This window comes from Urocampus carinirostris, chromosome 1 (genome assembly GCF_059441175.1).
Source record: "Urocampus carinirostris isolate Australia breed hairy pipefish chromosome 1, RoL_Ucar_1.0, whole genome shotgun sequence".
Classification (NCBI taxonomy): domain Eukaryota; kingdom Metazoa; phylum Chordata; class Actinopteri; order Syngnathiformes; family Syngnathidae; genus Urocampus; species Urocampus carinirostris.
The window spans coordinates 5898638-5918071 of record NC_142349.1 but is presented as its reverse complement, the minus strand read 5'-3'; the positions used below and the strand labels follow the sequence as shown (position 1 = coordinate 5918071).

General features: G+C 39.9%; 1 protein-coding gene across 2 annotated transcripts in view; it reads right to left on the bottom strand.

The window, feature by feature from the left end:
• Positions 1-2093: 2093 nt before the first annotated feature.
• Positions 2094-19434, bottom strand: part of lrrc24 (leucine rich repeat containing 24) — a 322288-nt gene continuing 304947 nt past the window's right edge. For both annotated transcript variants that reach the window (XM_088348354.1, XM_088348276.1), the window contains exons 2-5: positions 10277-10451; positions 5519-5797; positions 5231-5399; positions 2094-3784 (exon numbers count right to left, since the gene is read on the bottom strand). In XM_088348354.1, the coding sequence (XP_088204480.1) occupies positions 2556-3784; positions 5231-5399; positions 5519-5797; positions 10277-10438 (1839 nt within the window). In that variant the 5' untranslated portion in view covers positions 10439-10451 and the 3' untranslated portion in view covers positions 2094-2555. The remainder of the gene's footprint in view (positions 3785-5230; positions 5400-5518; positions 5798-10276; positions 10452-19434) is intronic.

Sequence of the window (19434 nt, the reverse complement as noted above, 5' to 3'; positions counted from 1 at the left end):
TACAGTGTACTGTTTATATTTTTGTTCATTGATTTCATTAAAGCGACGCAATGCAAAAACTCTTGGCTGTGTCAGAACCCGAAAAGACGGTGGACACAAATGCATAACGTTTCTACACCAAACTTTATTTTACGGAAACGGGGCAGACATGCGCGGGAACAGAAACGCCAGGGGCAGACGAGATCAAAACTGGACAGGACAGACGGGATCGATACCAGATACAGGATACACGAGTAGATACTGGACAGGACAGGACAGACGGGGTCGATACCGGATACAGGATGCATGAGCAAGATACGGGACGGGACAGACGGGGTAGATACCAAATACTGGATACACGAGCAGGATACCGGACAGGACAGGACAGACGGGATCGATCCATTCAGATTGTACCCTATACTGCCCCATGTTAAAGGTCTTTGTAGATGGACAGCGACTTCTGCTATCAGTGAGGATACCTCACACTACCTAGGTCGGAAACCTTTTTGACTCAAAGAGCATTAAAAGCAAAATATTCTGATTTTATTTTGGGAGCCAAACCATATATTTTCAACAAAACTGCTAAACTTTCTCTCCAGACAGAAGCTTATTCTTCAGCACATTTTATTTAACTGCGTGACATTCGATGATTTGATAAGATTTATGAAATAAGAATACTGCCAGAGATTGTGTCCCAAATGTCAACAAATAAGATTTTAAACATGTCTTCCCCCGCAATTACTCAAGATCACTCAAGCTCCTTTTGCCCTTCCCTTTTTTAAAAAATAATGGTTTCAAAACAAGGTGCAGGCAGCTAATTTGTAAAAAGGTCACAAAATTCTGCAAACAAGGATCCCAACGTATTTAGTTTCAGTGCAGGGCGAGAGACAGGAGAGAGTGCTTGCGCTCTTTGCATAGCTCCACCCATCGTTACCGCTCACCCGATCAAATTGCTCTGGGTGCTCTTTTGTGGTTTGGGGAGTATTTCATCCTAAAGTGTCTCAACAGTGAACACAGATTATTTAGTAAGCTTTTATTTAAAGAAATACTTTGCGATGTACAGCCAAAACAATTTTTTATTTTTTGACACCTTGCCTGTAAACAGTAGTTAAAAATGTGCCCTATGTATACTGGACTGAACGATTCAATTCTCTGGCTTTAGATCGGCTTCGCGTGCATTTCTACAGTATGGGCTTCGCTTGTGCATCTCATCATTACATTGGGATGATTATTATGGGATCAGTTTTGTCTCTGAGCCGTACGTACTCATGAGAAGACCCAAATATATGGCTCGTGAGACGCTTGCTCCTTGTTGCATATCCACAATAACAAAAGCCTCTCCATCTCGTCATGAATAGAAAAACATTAGTGCCCCTGTTTGGTTTTACAGCATTCATGACATTTTTCTATTTCAATAGTGTATAAGTAAGCAGATTTTGACTGTACTCTGTAGTTTGGTCACTCACGTAAAAACCACACTCATGTTTATATATTATTTCCTGCTTTGTTTCAATTGACATCATCATTTTTTCTCGGAAACCACCTTAACATTTTTCATTCCCGAACTCATGGCTAGGGTCTCAAAATGCCACAAAAAGAAGATGCAATACGATAAAAACTAACTTGCTGCGGAATATAACCAAGTGCGTCTGATGGTGGGCAGCACATGCACAAGCTGGGATCATCAGCTGCTAGTGGGAGAGGTCATGGGTCTCTATTTGTGGCTTCTGGGAATAATAGTAACTAGACTTTTCCCTTGTATGTTAAGCAAGATTATGTAAGGTGCAAATCTTATAATATCAAAGTTATTGTGTCAGAGGTGCGCGTATATAGAGGTATGACTGTATTTCACCTAGGTTGAATTCCTTCTTTGTCAGCTTGTTTCGACTGTTGCTACTGTTCTCCCCCAATTTCGTCGTCCCGTTCTTATTTTGTTCATGGAATGAAAACTTTTTGAGTTTTTGAGGACACCCTCTGTCCCCGATTTGCCAAATTTGAGTTATTATCCCCCGCCGACGTGACAAGTTGGTGGTTGCATTCTAATGTGCACTTACAATTGCAAATAGCGGATATAAGAAACGACAAAATCCATTGTATAATTCAAATTATTTTTAATAGTAAGAAACTGCAGAACACTATGACTTGTTCACATCAGAAACAAATGCCAGTGGAAATTATCCCATCAGTTTCAACAGCACACAATGAAAATGGGTTGTTACAACCTGAATAAAAAACATCTTAATTGAGTTGAATGGCATTTACAACAAGAACCACAAAAAAGATTTCTGCCATCATATTTACACAGAACAATTCCATACTTTTCCTCCTCTGAGAGTCCTTTCAAATATCAACAATGTCTTTTTTTCAAATCTCATTACATTGTTTTAAAGGGTCATTCCATTGCTCAAATGGTGGATTTAATCATTATCTGACCATTGTCGCGTAATTAAAGACATTGATATGTTCTCTCTTTTGCTATCAAAAACATCCACTCAAAGTGATTTTTTTTGAGGACTTTGTGTTGGTCTCTTAGCAGTTAATCAATGTTTTTTTTTTTCAAACTCAAGAAATATATTTTAGCAATGGATTTCATAAGCAAGCTGTGAGCCAAAAAGTAGACTCTGACTGAGGAACACTTCTTCTGGGTCTGTAGTTAATGGGCCTTCGCCGCCATCTCCTGGATTCCTCCTCACTTCTAATTCTGATCTGGACAGGGTTTGGATTACCTCATGATCAAGGAAAGCTTCTTTCATACTCTTTTGTTGACAATACCCTCCCATCATGGGGCACCTCGCTGAAGCAGAGCCCACTGGCTTGGCTCGGTTAAGAACGTACATCTCATGGCCGTGGTCGTCGCTGTACTCCTCCAGCTGAGCAAATGTCGTGGGTCCATCTGAGTAATCGTTTACATAGATGATGCTCTCTTCTTTGCTGGTACAGTAAGATCCAACTTCTTCTTTATGATATTGCTGGTGACGGGTGTAGATCATAATTAAGAGGAGAATAGCTGTAAGTCCTAGTAAAGAGATGCCAACAGCGATGGCGGTCTGGGTGGCAGGGCCAAGAGCACTAAAGTCCATGCTGTCTTGCTCATAAAGGGGCTCCTGGTTAACATCGATAGCTTTTGTTTGATAGTAGGAATTGGATGAGGAAACAGATGAGCGGGTGTTCAATTGAGGCCAAAATTGAGATGAATACGGTGAAGCGGACATATTGACTGCTAAGTGAAATGTAACTCTCGCCACACCACCTGGGTTCCATGCCTCGCACTCGTAGCGACCAGCATGGGCAACTGTCACATTGCTGAGGAAGAGCATACCACTGCCCATGTCTGGGTCGAAGCTGTCCCTCTCACCACCTTCCTCAGTTCCACGTACAAGACCACTGGCCCCTCCGCTCTTTATCCCTCCACTGCTGGGCAGGGCTGTCACAACACCTCCGATCCCAGGTCGGAATAGTTCACCATTGGGCCCAAGCTCTTGAACCAAGCCCCGCGGTGACAATTGAGCTTTGCCGTTGGCAGATTTTTTCCAGGTCACCTGAGGCTGGGGGTATCCTGAGGCCTGACATGAAACCCTAAGGCTTTCCCCAAGTCTTACAGTTAGATGGCTAGGTTCAAGTTGTACAACAGGGGGAATGCATACCAGGCTGTTTGGAGCCACCTCGCCAAGGCTAAGGTGGGAAAGGCGAGGTGGCTCTGAGCACATAAGCCGACGTTGCTCAGCAGTGCTCAGCAGCCGCTGTCCATCCTCAGTGATCCAAGCCCTCAACCAGCCGAGTGCACAGTCACAACGCCAGGGGTTTTCTGGAGCATGAGAAAGAAAAAAACAAGTTTATCATTCGACAGAATAAAATGTCATCCTCTCTGTTCACACCATCTGCCTGAAAATAGAATCTGTTGACATGACTACGCAAACAGCTTCAGGAATTATGCACAATTACTTTTACGAACCATCTTTGTATTTGACACACCTCTTAATTTGTTTTAAAGAGGATTTAGTTACACAAGTAAAAAAAAGGCTGTGTCCCCACTCCCAGTCCTCAAGGGCTGGGGTTCAGCAGGTTTTGGATTTTTCTATTTTTCTAAAACATCTATCCATCCATCCATTATCTGCACCACTTATCTTCAGTAGGGTCGCATGGATGCTGGAGCCCATCCCAGCTATCTCCGGGCAGTGGGAAGGGGACACTCTGAACTGGTTGCCAGCCAGTCGCAGGGCATTTTTCAAAAAATCTCATTGATATTATTATCATATGAGAAAGTTCTCCAGAATTCTGACCAGAATTAAGATCTTTAGAATGTTTTTTTTATAAACCCACAGTACTACGTCCCTTAAGAAAAAAAAATATTGGGGACTGGAGTATAGATATTTCTTACATGACATTACCAGTATTTTTTAAATGACCACATAGTTCTTAATATTTATATACGATTTGCATGAAATCCCAATCCAAGACATACCCAAAGTAAATTGGATATTGTTCTTGAACCATTTGGAGAATATAGACGGTTTTTAATCTCTTTTGAAAGGTAAGACTCTGATGTTTTGTCCCAAACTGAAATAATCACTGCAAGTGCTACTTATACTGAGATATCTGAATTGGAAAACACATAAAATAGGTTTTTATTCTCGCCTGATTTTTTTGCAAATAAACGCCTGCAGATGAGTGAACCACGGGCACCTTAGTTGGAAAACAGGTGAGACAATAGCTTGAAGCCTTACCTTGTACCTTGTCAAATTTGAACACAATCTGAAAAACTGAACATTGTATTTCAACCATTTTTCTAAGGGTAGATTTAAGGGTTTCCATAAGTGACCATTTGGAGATGACTACTTTTTAGTGCACTCTGATAGGTATAACTTCTTTAATTAATGTATTTACCAAAACCCATCAACTTGTAAAATATTTAATAACAAAAGAAGGATCAAATTGAGAGTGAGCGTGATCGACCACTGCCCAAATTAATATTCACCTTGCAGCTCGCTACTTGTGCTATTCTGTAGTATTTTGGGAACTATTTGTAAGTAATTTCAGCCCCCCAAAAATTAAAATTAAAATATTGAAAATGACATGCATATTCAAGGTTGCTTTTACTCTCGTCTCAGTTTCTTGCGCTTTATAGCTCTGTGCGCCTTAAGTAAAAAAATTTGACAAAAGACTATATTTTTGGGTGTGCGCTTTATAATCTGTTATATATGGTAATTCATGACCAAAATAATGCATGTTTTGATTTTGATTTTCTTCTAACCTGTAACCCGGAGCACCTGCAGGCTGACAAGCGGTTGGAGTGATGAGGCTCCCAATGTGTGGAGATGATTTTGACTGAGATCCAGTAGAGCCAGAGATGACAATCCTGTCAAAGCTTTGTCTGCAAGTACCTCTATGCTGTTTTCTTGCAAGTGGAGTTCCTGGAGGCGCTGCAGTGCAAACAATGACAAATGGGAACAGAAGTGAGAAATACACAAAACAAATACAAAAAATATGACCAACACATCAGCACAGACAAATAAGTGACACTCTATACTCACAAACCCACCTGCAAACCCCTGAAAGTGTTGTCCTGCACTCGAGTGATCTGGTTGCCTGCAAGGTAGAGGATACGGAGATGCTCCAGACCTTGGAACATCTCTGGAGTGACAAGATGGATTAGGTTTCCGTTGAGAGCGAGCTCGAGTAGTTGCCCTTGACTGCGAAATGCTCCTGGCTCCAAAGCTGAAATGCTGTTGTTTTGTAGGTACAGGTAATGGAGCCTGCCGAGTCGGGTCAGATCCTGAAGACGGATATGAACAATAGCATTGTCCTGGAGGAACAGTGTCTGTTGGGCAGACAGGGAAATCAATAAAAATGAGTCAACTTAAGTTAGCTTTGATATATGAATGTCAAACGAAATTTCATTCATTTTCCAAACCACTTATCCTCACAGGGCATACATGGAAATACTGTATATTCACATTCATTCCTAGGGACTATTTGGAGTCACCAATCAACCTGACATGCATCTTTTTGGAATGTGGGAGAAAAACGATGGTTCTGGAGGAAACCCAAGAAAGCACAGGGAGGCAGCGACCTGGAATTGATCTCAGAACTGCTAAAACTGTGAGGCTGTTGAGTGGCAGTATTCCTTTATGGAACGATTTAGAGGATGACTTCAAAAAAGTCCCTAGTTTATGTCAATTTAAAAAAAATGTTCCCTATACTTATACTAGATAAATATACTAAAGACAATTTACATTTGGAGTTTGTTTGAGTATTATATGTTATAGGAGTTCCAAGCAACGCTATTATAAGTTTGAAATGTAATTTATTTATTTTATAAATTTCCTTCATGGGGTAAGGTTTGGATTCCTTGTTTTGATGTTGAACATGTCTTCCCTACAGGAAAAAAAATGGAATAGAAGTAGCTTTGGCTCCTGGCAACTCCCTTAAGGCCCGTGTTTATGTATATTATTGTATTGTGCGAGCGGCAAAGCAGCTGAGTGGTAAGCGCGTCCATGGCACAGTTCAGGTCATGGGTTTGAATCCAGCTACAAGCCTTCCTGTGCAGTTTGCATGGTCTTCCTGTGCTTGTTGTCTGTCTTTGTGTGCTCTGTGACTGGCTGGAAACCAATGCAGGGTGTCCACTGCCCACTTCCCAAAGACGGCTGGGATGGGCACCCGCACCCCCGCAACCCTAGAGAGGGTAAGTGGTGCACCTGATGGATGGATGTATTGTATTGTGCAGTTGTTTTTTGTGTGCAAATAGTTTATTTCCTTTTATTAATTAATGATTTTGTTGTCTTTTTGGTGGTGTAAACAAAAAGCCACAGACAAAACAAACAACCAACCAACCAAACTACCAACTAGAGGTAAGATTGGGACTAAAAAATGCAGCCCGACTCAATCTGGTCCACAAGTATTGACACCCGACCCGGCCAATTACCTTGATTGACAGTACCGCGCCCCAAGCAAACCCAGAATCTAATATTTCTTTGTCGGGCCGCCACTCGACCATTGAACTTGATTTTGCAGGGACCAAAACAATCTTAAAGTTTATATTTTATCTTTGAAGAATCAGATTGTATAAGTTCCAAAACTTTAAGAATATTTCATAGTGTCACTTCATCTTGTCTCATCTCATCAGCTGCGCCGCTTATCCTCAGTAGGGTCGCGGGGGTGCTGGAGCCCATCCCAGCAATCATCGGGCAGTGGGCAGGGGACACCCTGAACTGGTTGCCAGCCAATTGCAGGGCACACAGGGACAGACAACTCACTCGCTCAGTCACACCTAGGGACAATTTGGACCGGCCAATTCACTTGAAATACATGTCTTTGGAATGTGGGAGGAAACCGGAGTGCCCGGAGGTTGTATTCTTGGCAAAAAAAAAAAGACTTCTTAATGTTAAGATAATGTACATATTTTTATGAACATGATAAAAGTATTTTAACAACAAGATAACCTGGGACACAGAAAAAGAGGCCGGACATCGGAGAGAAAAATCTTGATGCGTACTTGCCTAATTACACGGAGAAATGCTGCAGCCCACACAGATTCAAATAGATTTGTGCATCCCAAATAAATGAAAGAAGTAATGTGATATTGTTATTTCTATAGTCTGAAAATGAAATCTAAGGAAATAATCTAAGGGCAAAAGCTGAAACTAGATATCAGATACAATATGTAAATGAAGGTCCATCCATTTATCATCTCCATCCGCTTATCATCAGTAGGGTTGTGGGGGTGCTGGAGCCCATCCCAGCCATCTTCAGGGAGTGAGCAGAGGACACCCTGAACTGGTTTCCAGCCAGTCGCAGGGCATATGGAGACCGACAACTCACTCTTTCATTCACTAGGGACAATTTGGACCAGCTAATTAACCTGACATGCATGTTTTTGGAAAGTGGGAGGAAACTGGAGTGCCCGGAGGAAACCCACGCGAGCACGGGGAGAAAATGCAAACTCCACACAGGAAGGTTCGATCTCATGACCTCAGAACTGTGCCGCACACGTGCTAACCACTGCGCCACCTTGTTGCTTGGAAATAAAGTTGGAATTGGAAATAATAATAATAATTTACCATATTTGTGCAACTAGTGATCAGTTAAATAATTTATCTGACCTCAACTGTATAACAATGGTGGCAACAGGGATTGAACCCCATGAATCCCCAATTCCTAACCACCACTAAGGGACATACATAGCATATAAAAAGGGATTTTTTCTTATTTCATTATCACACTATTTGTAGTCACACTACAAGATATAAATTTTCAGTGGTAAACTTTAAGTGCCTGCTAAAAAAAAGTGAAAACGAAGTGCAAAAAAGAAGATAAAAACTGGGACAAAACGTTTAACATTTCAATACTAAGCAACATTGATGTCAACTTCAGGCAACTCACAAAACAAAATGTTGATTAAAAATATTGACTTGCAACAACAAATAAAATATGTAGTACCAAGAATAAACTTTTAAACATTTTTATGTGAAACACATTGAATATAAACAAAAGGAAACACAAATTAAAATATTTACAGATGTACAAAAAAAAATTAAAAGCAAAACATTTGTAAAACTTGTGTCGATCACGAACGAACCGGCTAATTGAGAGGTTTTGTTCGCGGACTACAAGTAACTAATTAAGACGGGAGTGAAGGCATCGGTGTAAACTGCACGGTCCGCCACTGTGAATATTAGAGAATGGAGTACACAGAAAGTGATCAAAATCTATATAAAATTTAGTTTGACATTTTTTTTTTTAGCTCAAATTAAGTTTTTGTTGTTACAATTTTTATTGAATACTTGAAACAATAATTAAAATCACCTATTGACAATGTAAACTATGAACAAAATACAAAAATAAAATTTACAAAATAATTGAATGTCCTTTGTGTCCAATTCATCATCAGATACACCAAAGAGTTGTTTCCCTCTCGTGTTCTCTTGCGTTTACTTATGTCTTTCAGGGCAACTTTCCATTTTCTTCATTTTCCAACATAGTAACGTGACTATACGGCTACGGTTTGGAATTGTGATTAGCGATATATTTCAATTGATCAATCAATGCGCAAATATGATATTTGTTTATTTACTGTGCAATCCTAGCCTTTACTGTAGTTTTCATCCAATTCGCCATATTGCGGTGTGCCTTAAAGGTGAAAATATGGTAAATGATCACCACGCGCCACCCTGCCGTAGCATAAAATTTTCCAAAAATTGACATTCATCAAACAATCCTTGGTTCAGATCCTTGGTGATGTCAAAAACAAGAAAGACACCTGAGCAATAGGTAAATGTACAACATTATAGAAACGTTTGAATATATTTGATTTTATTTAAAAAAAAATCACTTTTTAACTGCCTTTGTAAACCCTGTACATCGGTGTTGCAAAGAAAATTGAATTGGCGATTTATGTAAATGACAATCTCGAATCTTGGAGAGAATTTTGATTGTGTTCTTTAGGGCACATTCTCATCAATATTTATGAGCTGCTTCAATGCTGGGGGCCTGAAACCATGATAGGAAGACACGTTGGTGTTAAACATTTTGTTGACAGACGATCAGAGGGTCACTTCCGGTGCTAGAATGAATGATTTCCCCTCAAGCACGTTTATATTTCAGATTTAGCAAAACTGTGAAACACAGTCATTTGACTCAAATTGATAAGAATGGATCATGCGCCATTAGAGCAGGATGTCAAATGCAGTTTGGCTCTTGGCCCGGATCTACACTTGCTGTTCGGAGGGGGCCCTGATCAGTAAAAGAATGTCGAATTTAAATTGTATGCTTTGTTTTTTTCTTCATTATGATTTATCATTCAGCATACGCTCACCTACCCTACATTTTATAATCGATAATGACAGGGGATATTTTCTAAACACAAAACATTTACAGTGCGTACCGGCGAACACTACCAACCCTTAGAAATGCCTGCCACTTTTTGAAATTTTGGGGTTGGCGTTTGGACTGTACTTTATACAGACCTTATATTAATTTCACTATTTACATGCTACACTAACAAAAACTGTGGTTACAAGCATAAAATCACTCTGCAAACAGCCCCCCGTCACCCTGCCCCACATCCACCCATTACGCGGCCTGAACACCTAAGCTAAAAGTAGGATCAAAGCAGATAGGGAAAAAAACTCAGTTGGGCATTGTTAACACATGATTTCGACACTTGCTTCTTATTTTGAGATACTCAGAAATACATGGCGGGCCGGATGAAACCCATCCAACGGGCGAGATCCATCCTGTGGGGCGTAAGTTTGGCATCCTTGCATTAGATGTTGTTCCACACTAGACTTGTTGCACTAACCTCGGTGAAGGCCGGCACACCCTGTGGGATTTCTTTGATTCCAAAAGAGCCACATTCCACCGTGAGACTGTAGCAGCGGCAACCGAGGGGGCATCCCTTACACGCTTGGGAAACTAAAGCCAGGATGATCAGGATGCATGTGGACGGCCACAAAAAGACCATGGTGGATGAGGACCTAAGGAACCAAGATTTGGAAAAGGAAACCATGAACTTAGTGCATGTGTGATTTCTTCTCTGACAACAAATCTTCTCGGTTAAAATGGAATACATGACAAGGATGGAAATCACCTGCGTAGTGGAAGCATACTGATGGGTTGAGGCTCCAGTACACATTGTAATGAGAACTGGTAGCAGACTTTATTAAAAAACAGTCCGCGCTTTCTCCTTGAATTTTCATTAAATATGTCGTTTTTTTTGCATACAACATTTTGAATTAAATGCTGTTCATACAAAAAATAACACAATTGCATTGTATCGTTGCTGATTGACTAAGTTAAGGATTTCAAATGAACTGCATTGATCAACACGGTCCTCATAGTGATAGGAACAAAACCATTTTTTTTTCTTCATGGGAACCACCAGGCTGTACTTGCCCAAGACACACCAAAGACAATAGTGCCCCTATGACTCTAGTGCAGCCATGTCCAAAGTCCGGCCCAGGGGCCAGTTACGGCCCGTAATCCAATTTTTACTGGCCCGCGGCCAATGTTCCCTCTAATTTTCCACGGGTCTGAGCGTTCACACAAAGTCGGTGAGCAACGCTTGAAACAACAGTGAGCAACCATAATCCCAAGCGTGGCAAGATAATTAATTATCAAACATGTCCAAAACTTGACATCAAGTTACATTTTGCTGAGTTTCCGGCAATGCAAATTTATTTTTCTCTTTTGAATGAATTGACTCATGTACTATTGCAAAGGTTGTATGGCCTACAAACGTCCTTTGTTCTTACAATTCTTTCACAAGATATCCATTTCTTTTTTTTTCCTGATATATTTTGTCGCATAATATTAACATTTTGGGGGGCTTATTTAGTCGGTTGTAAGATACAGAACTGTACTTATTCACATTTTTTAGTGGAAGTACAATGTTGGCAACAAGATTCACTTGATATGATTGGAAATTATTTGACCCAAACTTTTTCTTCTTTTTTCCGTGTTTTTTTTCTACTTTTTTTAAATTCCTTAAAAAAAAATGTCATTGTGTTTATTTTTTCTGATCTGTTACTTTTTTCTTTTTGTTCTCTATTTACTTTTTTCCTACATTTCTTTCTTTTCTTTTTTTCTGTCTTTTTTCTAAATTTTTCCTTCTTTTTTTCTCTTCCTCATTCAGCATACGCTCACCTACCCTACATTTTATAATCGACAATGACAGGGGATATTTTCTAAACACAAAACATTTACAGTGCGTACCGGCAAACACTACCAACCCTTAGAAATGCCTACCACTTTAAATTGTTTTCTCTTGGGGCGGCAGTAGCTCAGGAGGTAGAGCGATCGTTTTAGGATTAAGGGATCCCAGTTCGAATCATGTTACATGCCGAAGTGTCCTTGGGTAAGACACTGAACCCCCAATACCCCCAATAAGCAGGTTAGCGCCTTACATGGCTGCACAGATCACGGCTGCTATTGGGAAATGTGAAGCACAATGTAAAGCGCTTTGGGAAGTCATTGACTTGAAAAGCGCTATATAAATGCAGATCATTTCATTTCATTTCTTCCTTTTGTTTCTTTTTTTCTCAGCTTTTCACTACTTTTTCATTTTGGTATTTTTTTCTTTTTTGTTTGATTCCCCCCGTCCTTTAAGTCATTTGGGCATAATTTTACATAATATTTGGTCATGTTGGGATTAAAGAGGCAAAAACAACCTGAAGAGCCGTTTAGGACCCGAAAGAGCCGGTTCCTTTTTGTGAGCCGAGCCGAAGAAGCCGGTTCTCGAGAAACTCTACTAACTTTAGTCAACTTCGTTCTACTTTGACTCGACTTCAAAATACTGCATTTAGGACACAGCGTCAGGGGAACCCGTGTATTTTTACCTTCATGCACTGTAACTTTGACTTGAGTCGCTTCTTAATTAGTAATTTTGAGCCCTCATTTTTGTGCGCTGGCTAGATCTTCTTGTGCGCTGAGAATGTGCGAGCAGTGCGCAATTTCACTTAGAGGGAACACTGCCCGCGGCCTATGTCTTAAATTTAATATGTGGCCCGCCGTTGACTGCAGTATAAAATAAATTTGTAGGAAAAAAAAAAAATCGCTATTTCACCAGATGATAGCAGTACCCCTTTGCCCTTGGATGTCTATGAGAATTTTAGCCTACCCCATTCCCGACAAGGTGACTATAAATAGAAAAAGAAAAGTTGACTGTGAGGGCCGCTGCTTCCAGGACGAGGGCAAATTTAAGTATTTCTTCACTGAAATCCAGAAAAAAATGTGTCCGCCTAATTTGCCGAGAGATTGTAGCTGGTTTCAAAGAATATAATATCAAGAGGCACGGCCAAATGAAATATGATGACTACGACAAGCTAACTGGAAACGAATGCTGTAGAAGGTGAAGCAAAAGGAAGCTGATTTAACGGCACAGCAGCGCTTTTTTACGAGACCCTGCAAAGCAAATGAAAATGCTACAAAGGTGAGCTACAAGGTCACGACGCGCTGCAAACCTTTCACAGAGGGTGAATTTTTTGAAGACTTCAAAGAATACCAGGATGACTATTCGGCCCTCACACATTTCCAGCTAACCAATTTTGGCACGCTTTTTGAAAAGTTTGGACACCTCTGCTCTGGTGGTTAAAGGATACATCCGCCCACCTGAATAGTGGAAAACTACAACTATCGTTAGGGGTAACCAATACTGGGATTTTGGGTGCCAAGAAAGTACAGGGTAATATGGATCGATACCAATCAAATACCAATACTTTTTGCATGGAAATCTTATGATAGTTGAATAATTGAACCCCTGGCCCGTTATGTTAGTTTATTTTTACGATACAAAATTTCAAAACTGTTTAGGAAAATAAGTCAAGAGAGTCAAATTAAAAAAGCAGCAATATAACACAATACATACTCAAGTCAACATACATGACAACTATAGTACCGTCCACTGCACCACATTTGAAATTGCAAATTGTGTAAACAGTAAAATATAAAAAGCTTGAACATTATAGATATACAAAAAAACTACAACAGTTTCAGAACAAAAGTCAAGAAAGTTGAACCAAAATAGTAGCAATGTAACAAAAAACAAATACTGTATAACAACGTCAATACGACAAAAAAAAAAAAACATTTTTTCCGGACTATAAGGTCCACCCAAACTCTCAAAATTGCAGTGTGACACGACAAAGCCAAAAAAGGGTACTTTATTTTTCTGACTGATTTTTATCTAATTTTGGGGGGAAATGTAGTAGAACAGTAAAGCATAGTTGAAAATATGTACTTTGGCAAAATGGCACCACCCTCTCTTATTATTCGGGACACGAACGCTCAGAAAATAAGGTGTCATTTCGCCAGAGTAAATATTTTTAACTTGCTCAAAAGGGATTTCTATCTCATAAAAACACCTGAACAAAAATGGCTTCAAAAATAAATTTATACTCTGCAGATTACATTCTGCAAATAATGCAATATGCACCTGAAAAGCAGAAAGCGGAGGTGATGATGTGTCTGACATAGGCGACGGAAACGGTTTGGATTGTTTACCATGACAGTGAGACAGAGGACTAAAATTTCACTGGATTTAGTGATTTGAAGTGAAAATGATAGTATGGTACGCATGTAAATTATGTCAACTGAATAACCCTTAATATGTTACGTGGTTACTGAAATTAACAGCCATGTCCATCATGTGACTTTCATATAACGCATGAAATCATTCAGGCTGTTGTTCTCTTTTGTTTAAAGTACCTTTCAAGATGACATGTACGTTCTTTCTTGTTGAGTTTTATCAAATACTCCAGAGCAACTTCTAGTCTGGATAATACGGCACATAAATTCAGAAATGCTTTTACATAGGGTAACCATTTATGAATTAATTAATTTAGTTGTGAAACCAGATACCCTAATATTTTTTTCTTTGAAATACATTTTTTATCTTTTGTTTTAATCTCATGTGCCTTTTAGTTCGAAGTGCCTTTCATATGAAAACATTCTTTCTCAAGGGGATATTTTTGAAGGTGCCCCTTTTAGTCCGGAAAACGTGGTTCCTTTCATAGCACAATATTTTGAAAACAAAATCAGTATTGCAAATTAAGTGTTACCACCAATGTATCAAATTTGAAAGGTATAATGTATATATAGTCTTGTGACTCACTAACAACATTATTATAGTCATAGGTAAAATGGGAAGACAGTATTGACCTTAAAACAATAGGGCACGATCCAATACGATGCGATCCATATACGATCCGTAATCGGATCGTATATGTATAGGTCATATACGTACGTATTGAAATACGATCTGTAATATAATCAAAGTACTCGCTCAGTATCAATATTTGGATCTATGCGCCCACCCTGACTATCCATACAATACATAAGACACAGGACACAATGAAGGCTATTAGGGATGTGTCAAATCATGGTTTATGTATTTCTCCAAAGTCAATAATTTTGCACTAAACTCTTGCACGTCTTATTGTCAATTTTTCTTTCGCATTTATTTATGTTCTTAATAGTGTTTAGAAAAAAATAACTTGGAACTCATGCTGCTGGTTTCCTTTTACAGAGCCACAGTAGAGAGCATGCTAGCATATGGATTTATGGTGTGCTATGCTGGTTGCATGGTAGCAGACAGGAGAACCTTTCATCAACACAGCCCAGAAATAATTGGCTGTTCTCTGCCCAGTCAAGAGGACATTGCCATCTCACGCTACCATTGCAGAGCCAACAGCATTATTAAGGACTCTTCTAACACAAGCCACAACCCTCTGGTATACGCTATAGGTCTCTTAAAACCAGGGCTAGAAGGCTCAGAAATGTTCTTCCCTAGAGATGTTACCACGAAAAACAAGCACACAAAACTGTGAAAATATGTATTGCCTAAATTTAGAATAATATCTAAATATTATTTGCAAAATGTTGCTGTTAAATGAAATTACTTTGGAAATATTGCCTACCTTTCGTAATATAGACACTTCCCTACCTAGAAGAAATAACATTATTTTCTATGAATAGTCATCCTGCTACTCCACCTGTCAACAATATTCCTGTGGTCTGGAGTTCGGGCCGCATCTGCCGTCATGCAAGCCACAGTATAATCCTGTGGAGGTTACCACTAAGGTTGCCATTAAGGTTCAAAACTCTGGAAAGGTTTCAGCTCAGTCCACAGTGCTGAAGCTTAGCCTTCTGAATATTGGATCACGAGCCCCCAAAGCTTTACTTGTCAATTACCTTATTAATGAACACAATCTTAACCTTATTGGCCTTTGTGAGACCTGGTTAAAACCAAATGAGTTTGTAGTGTTAAATGAGGCTTCTTCCCCTAACTTTGTGAGTTCGCACTTGGCATGACCATGCAAAAAAGGTGGAGGCGTTGCTCTTATATCGGAAGGTAAGTTGAAATGTACTCCCGGTACCCCTACTGTTTGTAAAACGTTTGAAGCACTTGTTATGAGGTCCTCAATGTCAACACCAATTTATGTAGTTGTTGTGTATCGCCCACCTGGACCATACTCAATTTTTTGGGATGAATTTTCGGAACTGTTTACAGACTTAGTAACTTATGCGGACAATGTTGTAATTATTAGTGATTTTAATGTTCACATAAACTCCCTATCAAATTCGCTTGCAATTGCTTTTAAGTCACTGATTGATACATTTGGTTTCAATTAAATAGTTGATGTGCCCACTTATAAAGATGGGAACGCTCTAGATCTCGTTCTGACCCGTGGCGTAGTAGCCTCAAATGTTACAGTGTTATCGTATGCTAATGCCATTTCTGATCACTATCTTGTCAAGTGTGAGGTGCTGTTTAATGTTTACTGTGATAAGGAAAATTTAGGCTTTAGCAGTCGCAATATCCGCCCTACAACGGTATTAGCTTTAAAAGAACTATTACCTACGGTAACTGCAGCCCTCCCTTTGTACACTGGGACTGTTGACTCACTTACAAACAACTTCAATACTGCTTTGGTTAGTGTTATTGATTCTGTGGCGCCCCTAAGGCATACATTTCGACCTAAGAAGCATACACCTTGGTTTACTGAAGAAACCAGGTCACTCAAACAAGGTTGCAGAAAACTTGAACGAAAATGGCGCACTACTAAGCTGGAGGTCTTCCGACTGGCCTGGTGTGACAGCTTGCTGAAATATAAAGTAGCTCTTGCCTCAACTAAAGGATCGTTTTTCTCTAAGATTATTGTTAAACATAAGAATAATCCGAAACTTTTGTTTGACACAGTGGCGAAACTTACCAGACAACAACTGAAATTTTAAAAGAACGCTCTGTAACCTCCTCCTATCTCAAAGATGTGGAGGTGTTAGGTAAGGACCGTGTCGGCGGTTGCTCAGAAACATTCTCCAGTTTCAATGATTTGTCCCTTGATAGTCCAGCACAGATGGTCAGTAGGGCCAAACAAACTACTTGCCTGCTTGTTCCGTTTCCAGCTTCACTGGTGAGGGATCTGTTTGGGATCTTAGGACCATCAGTTTTAAATATTATTAATATATCGCTATCTTCGGGTATTGTTCCTGTAGCCTTCAAGTCTGCCGTCACTAAACCCACGCTTAAGCAACCTAACCTTGACCCAGAAAGCCTAGGTAATTATAGGCCAGTGTCAAATCTGCCATTTTTTGCAAAATTACTTGAAAAGGTCGTTGCACAGCAGCTAAATGACTTCATGTCAGAAAATAACCTCTTTGAAACTGTCCAGTCAGCATTTAGGGCAAATCACTCTACTGAGACAGCCCTGGCTAAAGTAACCAATGATCTCCTTTTAGCAATAGATTCCGGTGCCTCATCAATGCTACTGCTGCTGGATCTCAGTGCTGCTTTTGATACTGTCGACCACAACATATTACTGGTTCGTCTGGAATGCATTTGTATCTCAGAAACCTTACTCTCGTGGTTTAGGTCCTACCTGTCAGACAGGATGCAATGTGTTAACTATGGCAATCTGACCTCTAAACAATCTAATGTCCCCTGTGGTGTTCCACAAGGCTCTGTACTTGCCCCCCTTCTTTTTAGTATTTATATGATCCCGCTTGGTGACATTATCCGCAAGTATAATATTAGTTTCCATTGCTATGCAGATTACACTCAACTGTATGTGCCACTGGAGACAACTGGACATTTAAGTTGTAGAAATCTGGAGACTTGCCTTACTGAGATTCAAAGATGGATGTCACTTAATTTATTACGCCTTAAGCCAGAAAAAACTGAAATGTTGATTATTGGTCCAGCTCACTGTCGTGAATTGTTTTCAAACACTACCCCGAACCTAGACAAATGTAATATCACCCATAGTGACTCGGTCAAAAATCTAGGTGTTATATTTGATCCTAATCAGTCGTTTTCAGTTACACGTGAAAAATATTACTAGAATAGCTTTCTACCACCTCCGTAATATTGCGAAGATTCGTTCGATGCTGTCCCAATCAGATCCAGAGGTTTTAATTCATGCATTTATTACTTCTCGGCTTGATTACTGTAATGTATTGCTTTTTGTTCTCCCGATGTCTAGCATTAAAAGTTTGCAGCTGGTTCAGAATGCGCCAGCTAGACTTTTGATTAGGACCAAATAGTTTGAGCGTATTATTCCTGTATTGGCCAACTTGCATTGGCTCCCAGTCCACTTAAGATGTGATTTTAAGGTTCTCTTATTAATATATAAATGTTTGCATGGACTTGCACCCTCTTATCTCTCTGATTTGATTCCCCCCTATGTTCCTGCACAGAGTCTGCGCTCAGAAAATGCCGGTCTACTTGTGACTCCGAGAGCCAAGAAGTCTGCAGGCTCGAGAGCGTTCTCCATCTAGGCCCCGGTGTTATGGAATGCCCTGCCTCCGGAGATAAGATCTGCAACCTCAATAGAAGTTTTTAAATTGAGGCTTAAGACACACTTCTATTTCAAAGCTTATGATTGATGCCCACCTCATATTCTGTATTGTCCTGTCTTATTCCGACTGCCTGCCTGGTGGTGATACGAAGGAGAAGGACAACTTGGAGATGAGTCAGCGGACCAGCGTTTGACCTGAAGCATGTGAACGCCTGCATAGACCAGCTGGCAGAGATGGGAAACTGCGTCGTGGCCGTCATAGACTTTCTGGACTAGTTTACAGGCTGGGGGCGTCGCTGCTGTCATGTACTTTCCGGACAAATTTTCAACATGTTACCTAGTGTTTACTATGCTTGTGTTTATTAATGCTGATTGTGATTCACCCTGGTCATCCTGGAAGGGGGATTACCACTTGTGAGGTCCTTTCTCAAGGTTTCTCTTTTTCTTCACGCTGAGGTTTTGAGTTGTTCCTTGCCCCCATGTTGATTTGAGATCAAGTATTTGTGTAATTGTAATCCTGTGCAGTCCTTTGAGACATTTTTGTGATTAAGGGCTATATAAATAAATGTGACTTGACTTGACTACTTAAGACCTTTCGACTTAAGAAAAACAGTAGATACGAACATTTTCTTCGGGATGTCAAAAAATATCCGGACATTGCTGTAAGTTAGATTTTGGATTGTGTGCACCTTTTTCCAAGTACAGGACAGCACTGTAGTGATTTTTTCCGCCTCTACCGGCGTTCGGCGCTGTGAAAGGTCACTAAGAATCCACTCCGAAGAGGAAATCCGCTTCTTCTTCCTAGTTCGTGTGTTAACATCCTATGCTGTACCTTCGGCGCCCTAAAAGCTTTGACATTTTTATTGTTTAATATCTCTTTCATCCATTCAATATGGTTGGTGGAAAGTGTAAAGAGGAGGCGAGATTTTTCTTTTGAAATAAAAGTGGAATAAGAAAGCTTGATGCGGTTGAAAAAATGGTTGGATCGCTTTTTTTTGCAGCCGGTTTTTACCACGGAGGCGGAAGTTGCCTAACTCTTGGAGCTCATCTTCCAAAAGTAAGTTAAAATTAACTTTATTTACCTTATGAGAGAATATTATTTTATTAAATCTTTATTTTTCAGTTTCAATAAACCACAGATTACTTATGCAAGGCTTAAATATAC